At 35.2% G+C, this 10,000-nt stretch overlaps 1 protein-coding gene across 1 annotated transcript in view; it reads left to right on the top strand.

Moving 5' to 3' along the window:
* The window catches only part of LOC118767731 (cadherin-99C-like), a 30,999-nt gene that overhangs the window by 16,401 nt on the left and 4,598 nt on the right, over positions 1 to 10,000 (top strand). Inside the window, exons 6-9 of the mRNA XM_036512786.1 lie at positions 1 to 124; positions 2,757 to 2,841; positions 6,479 to 6,591; positions 9,341 to 9,409. The exon at positions 1 to 124 is cut by the window's left edge and continues 29 nt beyond it. Coding sequence (XP_036368679.1) covers positions 1 to 124; positions 2,757 to 2,841; positions 6,479 to 6,591; positions 9,341 to 9,409 — 391 coding nt within the window. The remainder of the gene's footprint in view (positions 125 to 2,756; positions 2,842 to 6,478; positions 6,592 to 9,340; positions 9,410 to 10,000) is intronic.

Genomic DNA, 10,000 nt, shown 5'->3' with positions numbered 1-10,000 from the left:
TATCATTGATGTTGAAGACGTCGATGACCTGGGACCTGTTTTCGACCAAAAGAATAACAGTTTGAGTCTGGAGTTCTCCAAAACGCTCCCAATCTATATCTATAAAATCCAATACAACTATACGGTAAGCGAACAATGCCTACTTCCGCATGCGTTTATGTGTGTATGTGTGTGGGGGTTAAGTTAATATAACATGCGACATGTATCTGTGTACTCATGCATGTATGTACGCATGTATGTGTGCAAAGCATATATGTATGTATGTTTGTATGTATGTATGTATGTGTGTACGTATGCATGTATGTATGCATGCATGTATGTATGTACATATGTATGTGTTTATGTATGTATGCATGCTTGTATGTATATATGTATGTATGTATTATGTATGTATGCATGTATGTATATATGTATGTATGTATGTCTGTATGCATGCATGTATGTATGTATGTATGTATGTAGTATGCATGTATGTATGTGTGTGTATGTATGTATGTATGTATGTATGTTTATGTATGTATGCACGCATGTATGTATGTATGTATATATGTATGTATGTGTTATGTATGTATGCATGTATGTATATATGTATGAATCTATATATGTATGCATGTATGTATGTATGCATGTATGGATGGATGGATGGATGGATGGAAAAACTCTGAAGGCGCATGCGCCTCACATTCATAAGGCCGTGAGTTTGGTATAGAACTGTGCGTTGTGTCGTTGAGCAAGATACTTTATTTCTCGTTACTTCAGTGCATTCAGCTGACAAATGTAAGTTAGTAGCTGTGATTCCAAAGGACCAGCCTTATCACATTCTGTGTCACGCTGAATTTCTCCCGAGAACTACGCTGCCGTAACCACAGGAGTGCTAGTTTAATTGTGACGTCCCTGTTCGAATAAGATCGCAATACAGATGAGTAACCAATGATACGAACTCCTCATAACCTCATGTATATCCAAGTTCCAACAAAATTTTATACTTCATTTGTCCTCTAGATTTCTTTTGGTATTCTATGCATTTAAATGATTTACAGAATTTATGCCCGAAAGCGGAATGAAATAGAAAGTTTAGCTTCACATCTGCTATTGTCGAAATATATATTAACTCTTCAGTTTCTTCTGCTCTCGGGCACATACATAAATATATATAGATATGGTGTGTGTGTGTGTGAGAGAGAGAGAGAGAGAGAGAGAGAGAAAGAGCATGTGTGTACATAACACACATGCATATATAGATATACATGCACATATATGCGCACGTGCGTGTGCGTATTAACGGTGGACAATGTATGTATGCATATATATATATATATATATATATATATATATATATATATATATATATATATATATATACATATATATATATATAAACGGCGGAAAAAGATAAGTCTATAAATAATAGCGAGTCAAACTTTAGGCGACGATCTTCGAAGGAAAGAGTCGAAGACCTCCCGTCGTTCTGGAACCAATATTTTCTGAAACGTGACAGATGTTATACCAAAACAATCCTTCGAACTTATAACTCCATTTCAGAGGCTTTGTTCTTACCAGCATGAATGGCATATTTCTAAATTCTAAATTCTTATGGCATAAACGACTTTCAGTTCACGTTTGTAACAGCCAATCTTCCAAAAATGAACGAAAAAATCGAATTCTTTTACTATAGTGATAGAACGTCTGTCTTATTTAAGGATATGGGTTCGAATTCCGCGGGCATTGTGAGACGTTTTCCAACCAAGGTTGTTTTAACCCTTAATATTTACACACTATACAAGGAGGCGAGTTAACAGAATCGTTAGCACGGCGGACAGAATGCTTAGCAGCATTTCGCCCGTCTATACGTTCTGAATGTAAATTCCGCCGAGGTTGCCTTTGTCTCTCATCATTCAGGCGCAGGAGTGGCTGAGGGGTAAGAAGCTTGCTTCCCAACCACATGGTTTCGTGTTCAGTCCCATTGGGTGGCACCTTGAGCAAGTGTCCTCTACTGTAGCCTCGGGCCAACGCCTTGTGAGTGGATTTGGTAGACGGAAATTGTGTGTGCGTGTGCGTGTGTGTATGTGTGTGTGATTTTTATATCTGTGCTTTTCCCCCTCACCATCATTTGACAACTGATACTCGTGTGTTTACGTTACCGTAACTTAACGGTTCGGCAAAAGAGACCTATAGAATAAGTATTTGGCTTACAAGGAATAAGTCCTGGGGTCGTTTTTTGGACTAAAGGCGATGCTCCTGCATGGCTGTAGTCAAATGACAAAAGAGGTTTTGCGCAGCTTGTTCGTTCCACTGCCTGCGGTTTGATCTCACTGTAGGCTAATTTGGACACGAATTGACCAATACTTAGTGGAATTTGTTAGACAAACGTTGCTTTAAATTTTGCTTCAAATACACACACACACATAGATAGAAAGATATGTGTGTATGTATGTATATATATAAATATAGAATGGTCTTCGAATTATTTTACCAACGCATAAAGACAAATAGACATATATATATATATATATATATATATATATATAGAGAGAGAGAGAGAGAGAGAGAGAAATAGGTAGATAGATGGATAGATAGATAGATAGATAGATAGATAGATAGATAGATAGATAGATAGATAGATAGATAGATACATACATACATACATACATACATACATACATACATACATAGATGTGGTTGCGTGAGTGTGGGTGGATTAGTGTAAAATTATTTCAATTATTCTTTTTACGTTTTGCTTATCTCTCCACTTTCAGGGTGAAATCACTGTTAGTCCAGAAGCTGTCAGAGCAGTCGATGTTGAGAAAGAACATTATAATGTTAAATATTCTCTTGAAACTGGTTTGTATTTTATATTCGGATCCTAATTCTTAATTCACCTTCAGCTTCATTTCTGTCTTGTAACATAATCTTTTAAGCTACCAGTGACAGGAGCTGCTCTGTCCTGTATGGCACCCGTGTGTATCAGTGATATAATGGTGAGAGTGACCGCCAGAACAGACCCCTGCCGGTCTGGATTTGTGACAAAGCTATCATAGAAGTGTTCAAAACAAAAAGTAAAACATTTTAAGATAAAATGCTTTAGATGTGTGGCGTAGCAATAGAGGCCATAAAGCGTAAAGCATAACCATACACGGGTGGATTTGGTAGCACTCGGGTTGGTGCTACATAAAATGTAGCCAGCACATTATGTGGTTGGTGTTAGGAAGAGTATCCAACCAAGGGAACCATGCCAAAACAGAGAAATGGAACCTAAGAAGCTCTGCAGCCGGCCAACTCGTGTGAAATCATCTACCACGTGCCAGCATGGAGAGCAGACGTTAAATGAAGATTATATATATATATATATATTATATATATATATATATATATATACACATTTGTGTGTATGTATGTTTATATGCACATATATTATATATATATATGTATGTATGAATATATATACAAATACATATGAATATACATACATGTATATATATATATATCGACATATCGACATAAATATATATATATATATGCATTTATACATATATACATACATAAACATACACAAATATATATTTATGTATGCATATATATATATATATATATGTGTGTGTGTGTGTGTGTGTGTGTATACAAATACATATGTACATACATACATGTATATATATATATATTTATATATCGACATAAATATATATACACATATATATATATGCATTTATACATATATACATACATAACCATACATAAATATTATTTATGTATGCATATATATATATATATTATATATATATAATATATATATATATATATATCTATAGATCAATAAATGGTGGGTTTGTTGACCGCACGTGGAGAATGATATGTAAGGAAAAAATTTTTTAAAAAATGCAGAATGCTCAAATGAAAGAAAATTTCAATAAAATGAGAAAATGATAAAATATATAAATGTATATTTATTCAACCGGTTTTCGTCATTGTATGACTTGTCAAGAATATTTATGTTTTAAGAAGTTTTTTTTTAAAATTAGAAAGGGGAAAAAAAGAAAATTGCATTGTTTTTTTGTAAAAGAATAATGATAAAAATGTACAAAAATTAAAAAATAAGTTCTCCGATACATTGTGAGTTCGTTGTGTATCTGCGTTTTATGGTTGTTTACGAAAAAATTACCTTGAGGTGTTAAGATCCAAAGGGATTAAGAGCATGTGTTGTGTTGTTGTTAAATTCAGCATGTTTGCAGGACAGGAAGTAGTAGTAATTGTGGTCCTGGTTCTTCAGTTCCTGTGTTGTGAGTAAGGGGAGACAACTCTTTTGAGTTCTTCAATAAAACCCAAATTATAAAACTATCATTTTAGCTTCATTTGCATTATCTTTTTTATATAATTGCTTGTTAACTTAACTTTCAGATTTTAACACTTTATTTACATTATTTTCTAATAATATAAATCTGCATAGACAATTGCATTTCAAATTGTCATATAATTTATAATAAAAATGATAGTAATAACAACAATAGTAAAAATGATATTTAAAGAATATAAGTTTTAGCTTGAAGTGATGAATGCATGGTATCTTTATATATTTGTGTTAGTCCATCCATGAAAAGTGAGGTAGAGAAAGGAAGTTTGATCAACGAGGAGTTTGCATATTAAGTTGTGTTTGGAATTTTTCAATAAAGAGATTCTCCTTGTTAATTCTCTCCTGTGTGGTGATCCCGTCTTTACATTGGTAGAAGGGGAATATATAGAATTTGGGGTTTAAGTCTTTAGCACATGAGTCTAAGTGGTCACCAGTGGAATTTGTCGTATTCCGGAGATTTATTTGTTCTTTATGCACCGTTACTCGTTTACGTAACGGGAGACTCGTTTGTCCACATAATTATGTTGGCAACCAGCGCATGTGAGAACGTAGATAAGGTTCTCGGAGGAACAGAGAAGTTAGACTTGATTTATATATGTAGTTATATATATTATATATTATATATATATATATATATATATATATATATATATATAACATTGTATATATATAATATATATGCGTGTATATGTGTGCGTGTCTGTGTGTTTTGTGTGTCGGCAAGGCAGACATAAGTTCACAGATTGACACGATCAATAATTTCCCTAGAAGATAAATCTACGCGATGAGTATATTTTTTGTGGAATACAATACAGAAACGATAACCATTCTCACATATTCGATGTTATCACAGTTTTTTTTCTTTTTTCATTACATTTCTTTCCTTGTTTTTTTTTTTTGTTTTCTTTATTAATGATTTTTTTTTTGTTATTGTTATTGCTGTTCTTCTTCTTTCGCTATAATTACAATTCTGTATGTCTAATTACGTGGAAATATCCTTAGATGATGAGATATTATTTTGGGTAGTCTAAACGATAATCGTATTACGATGCGAAAAGGGAAATCACACGGCACAACGGCGGGATGTCGCTTCCACTCCAGACAAAGAACGAGAAGTGATAATAAGAAAAGAAATTATTCAAGCGTTAGATACAGCGTAAACAGAAGCTAATAATTAAATTCATTTTCTATAAGAAACCAATTTTTTTCTCGTTGGACAATGAAGATCCAAGTTAAAGGCAGCAATCAGACGATGCGATTTCGATAGCTATTGAAGTTAGTTGAATGTTTAGATGTTAATATGTTGCCTAGTAGACAAGCAAGCCGGACAAGGTGCTTAGCAGTATTTCGTCCGTCCTTACATTCTGAGTGCAAATTCCGTCAAGTTTACTTTGCCTTTCAGCCTTTCGGGATCGATAATATAAGTACCAGTTGAGCACTGGATTTCATTTATTTCTTAGCGTATTTATCGCTGACGACGAGAAAATTCTATATGAATTAACTCAGAAATCGGGGCTAATTCGATAATAACGAAATTTTTTAGAACTTTCTATCGGCTTGCTTCGAGACGCGAGCTTATAGTGATGAATTATATGGTTATTGACGATTTAAGTCTATTTTCGGTATATTTGCATTAGAATTTTTTCTTTTGCCCTTGTTTATAAATCTAACCTTTAAAGGTATTTTTTTAATATGCTGGCCATTGATAAAATGTTTTCGAAAATTTTATCCTATATCATATATATATATATATATGCCTGTGTGTAATTAATAATTTTTAATATAAATACGAGATCCAAAGTTTGGATGTGGAGTCAGATGATTAAACTGATTCCCGTATTTGATATTATTATCGTGGGTGATCAAATTTGTGCTCGACAAGATTTCGGTTCAGAAAGTTAAGAAATACCGCAATATCCACATTCTGTGCGACGCTCCTAAGATTCTCCTTAAGATATACAGCGTATCTAAAGAAAGTCTAGTTATATCACACACGTCATACAGAGAGCAATTTTTATGCAGTGAAGAATGAGATATCTGTAGGCAAGTAGCAAATGGTTAAGTACAAGAAGGTTTTGCACCACCTGATACAGTTTTAATAAGCAGACAATCAATATTTTTTTTGTCTTCCAGCAACGCCGTTGATTCTAGTCAATTATTTCGCCATCGATAGTGAAACAGGCCAAATGCGTCTGGAGAAAGAGCTAACGAGGAATATATCGCTTCCTGGTGTTATTATTATCAAGGTAGGTTGGAAAAACATGTATTTCTTCTTCTTCTTCTTCTTCTTCTTCTTCTTCTCCTCCTCCTCCTCCTCTTTCTTCGTCATCCTCTTCTTTTTCTTCTTCTTCTTCTTCGTCTTCTTCTTCGTCTTCTTCTTCTTCTTCTTCTTCTTCTCCTTCTTCGGTTTCTCTTCTTCTTCTTCATTTCTCCTTCTTCGTCTTTCTCTTTTCTTCATCTTTTCTTTTCTTCATATTCTTCGTTCTTCTTAGTCGACTTCTTATTTTCTTCTTCTTACTTCTTCTTCTTATTCGTATTCTTCTTCTTCTTCTTCTTCTTATCCTCCTCCTCCTTCTTTTTTTCTTCTTCTTCTTTTTCTTCATCTTCTTCTTCGTCTTCTTCGTCGACTTCTTCTTCTTCTTCTTCTACTTCTTCTTCTTCTTCGTCTTCTTCTTCTTCTTCTTCTCCTCCTCCTCCTCCTTCTTTTTTTTTCTTCTTCTTCTTTTTCTTCTCCTTCTTCGTCTTCCGCTTCTTCTTCATCTTCTTCTTCTTTTTCTTCATCTTCTTCTTCGTCTTCTTCTTCGTCTTCTTCGTCGACTTCTTCTTCTTCTTCTTCTTCTCCTTCTTCTTCTTCTTCTTCTTCTTTTCCTTCTTCTTCTTTTCATCTTCTTCTTCTTCTTCATTGTCGTCGTCGTCGTCGCATCATCATCATCATCATCATCATCATTTAATATCTGTGTTCCATAATGGCATGGGTTGAACGGTTTCACAAGATCCGAGGGTCGTAAAGGTCTGCGTCGTGCACCAGTGTCTGTTTTTAACAGCACGCCCTTCTCGATGCCAACCACTTAACAGCGTGTAATGGGTGCCGTTCCTTTTTTTTCCTTCTCACCAACACCAGTGAAGCCACGATGCAGTTAACAAGACATAAACCTCGAGTAGGGAGGTAGAAAATTTCATGCCGGAGAATAGGGAATGGAGAGAATGAGAGAAAAGGGCCAGAACAGGGGAGAGTGATACCAAGAATTTCCCTAAACGCTGGAAAAGTTTTGGGGGCGCAGGAGTGGCTGTGTGGTAAGTTGTTTGCTTACCAGCCACATGGTTCCGCGTTCAGTCCCACTGCGTGGCACGTTGGACAAGTGTCTTCTACTATAGCCTCGGGCCGACCAAAGCCTTGTGAGTGGATTTGGTAGACGGAAACTGAAAGAAGCTCGTCGTATATATGTATATGTATATATATATGTGTGTGTGTTTGTGTGTGTGTGTTTGTGTGTCTGTGTTTGTCCTCATCCCCCCAACATCGCTTGACAACTGATGCTGGTGTGTTTACGTAACTTAGCGGTTCGGCAAAAGAGACCGATAGAATGAGTACTAGGCTTCCAAAGAATAAGTCCTGGGGTCGATTTGCTCGACTAAATTGTGACTTAAAAGACTAAAAGCTGTCAAAAAGAAAGGCAACAGCCGATAGTTTCGTACCAGAGCCCTCTGAAGCGAACCTCAAGTGCTGAAACAAACTGCGGAAAGAAGCCATTTTGTGCAATGTTCTTCCATTTATTCCAGCCTGCGGACAGTATTTTAGCGATCCAACTAGGATTGCAGGTGCAGTTGTTTGCAGCAGGATTCATTTCAGACCGCAAAGAGCCGGTTTGAATACTGCGAGGCATTTTGTTCACACGCTGTAAGAGTTCTGCTAATAAGCCGCGTGAATTAGGAATGAAATGTTGGATTTGTAATGAAAATAAATTTGAAAATAAAAGTTACATTCATCCTTACCGAATTTTTAATTAGTCGATTTGTAATTAGTAATTCTTGTTAGATTCATCTGCCCGGCATGTTAGCTTTGACTGAAGAGGTTGAATATTTTAAGTACCTCTTACAGCGGTGAATTATGTGGGTTACGAACACGTGTCGTCTAAAGAGAGGAGGTTTCTCTGATAACGAACGAACAACAAAATCAGTTATCCATGTTCCAATCTTCTAAAACGTATTAAGAACGAATATATACGCTATTTGGATTCTCACTGTTCTGCTTGCATTCCATAAATTAATATCCGTTTGGCAGGCGACAACGCCCACCAGGAAATATTTTTTAAATCTATTTTGCTGATTTTTATAAAAAAAGATCTCGTTCTTATCGTAGAGGCATCGCTCCGATGATGTAACTTTGATTAAAACACCGCAGTGTCTCGATGTTTCTCACACCAGTGAATTGCGTCTGCTACGAACACATATCGTCTAAAGCGAAAAGATTTTTCTTTTTTTCTGATGGCAAAAAACAACTTTTATTGGATATTCTCATTCGAATCTGCTAGAACGTATTATCTTTATATATAAAAGTGAAGTTGTGTGTCTGTCTCCTACGATTTAGATTCCTAACTACTCCCACATTTTGCGGTGCAGTTTAACCAAAACCGGGTATCTATAGTCGTGATTCATATCGAGCCCTTCTGGGTATTAGCGCGTGTCTACGATGAGTCTACGATTTTAAAAAAAATTTACCATCATTTTTCCCATTTTTAATGCATTTTTGGCATATATAAGGGAAGTAACTCTCTAAAAATGTATTATCAAATCTCAGAACGTAAGAAGTTACAGTAACACCCCCCCTCTTTGTGGTTAGCCATATTGAGATGGCTATTATACTTTAGATCTCTAAAAATGCTTATATAGTTACTTCCTTACAAACCCGAGCAACGCCGGGCGATACTGCTAGTGAATGATAAAACAGATTATTTATATATAATTATCTTGTGTTTTTCTAAATTTTAATCACAGGCTGAAGACGTATCATCCTTGAAACATTCGTCTATTGCCGTTTTATTCCTTCTTGCTCAACCCAACCCGGTACGTAAAACACGAGACATTCTTTAAAAATTTCACCTTTACAAATTTTATTTTTCATTTGAAGATATAAATCCGTTCTTGTTGTTGCTGTCGTTATTGTTGTTGTTGTAGGTGTTGTTGCTGTTTAAACTCTAGCCAAATTAGTTAAAAAAATATAATCATACTATCATTTTCTACCACTGTATTTCGAGTAGAATATATACCTTTGACAGTCGACAGTAAGTTCGGTAAAGAAAAATGAACGCTGTCTGGCAAAATCGAATTCTCTCGCCATGTCATCACGAGAGAAAGAGAAAGAAAGTAGAGAGAGATAATCCTAATCTATTGATGTATTAATAAAAGAACATGTGCACAATAACACTAACACAATTTAGGTCCTTGGGTAGAACTGTTTATTTTCTATTTGATTACCCCTAGAAAGTATGACAATTGGCTAATATTTATTCAAACTCCGAAGGCTATGATGCTGCTCCTGATTGGAGATGCATTTATTGTCAGCCACAAAGGGACATGCTCAAGTGCTTAAGGTCAAGTAAGCGACAAGTAAATCTGTGGTATTGAGCAGAATATTTGGATCATTTCGGTTTGAAC

Source organism: Octopus sinensis, linkage group LG24 (genome assembly GCF_006345805.1).
Source record: "Octopus sinensis linkage group LG24, ASM634580v1, whole genome shotgun sequence".
In the NCBI taxonomy this organism is placed as follows: domain Eukaryota; kingdom Metazoa; phylum Mollusca; class Cephalopoda; order Octopoda; family Octopodidae; genus Octopus; species Octopus sinensis.
Note: the sequence above shows the minus strand (reverse complement) of the source record. Positions and strands in the feature narration are given on the sequence as shown.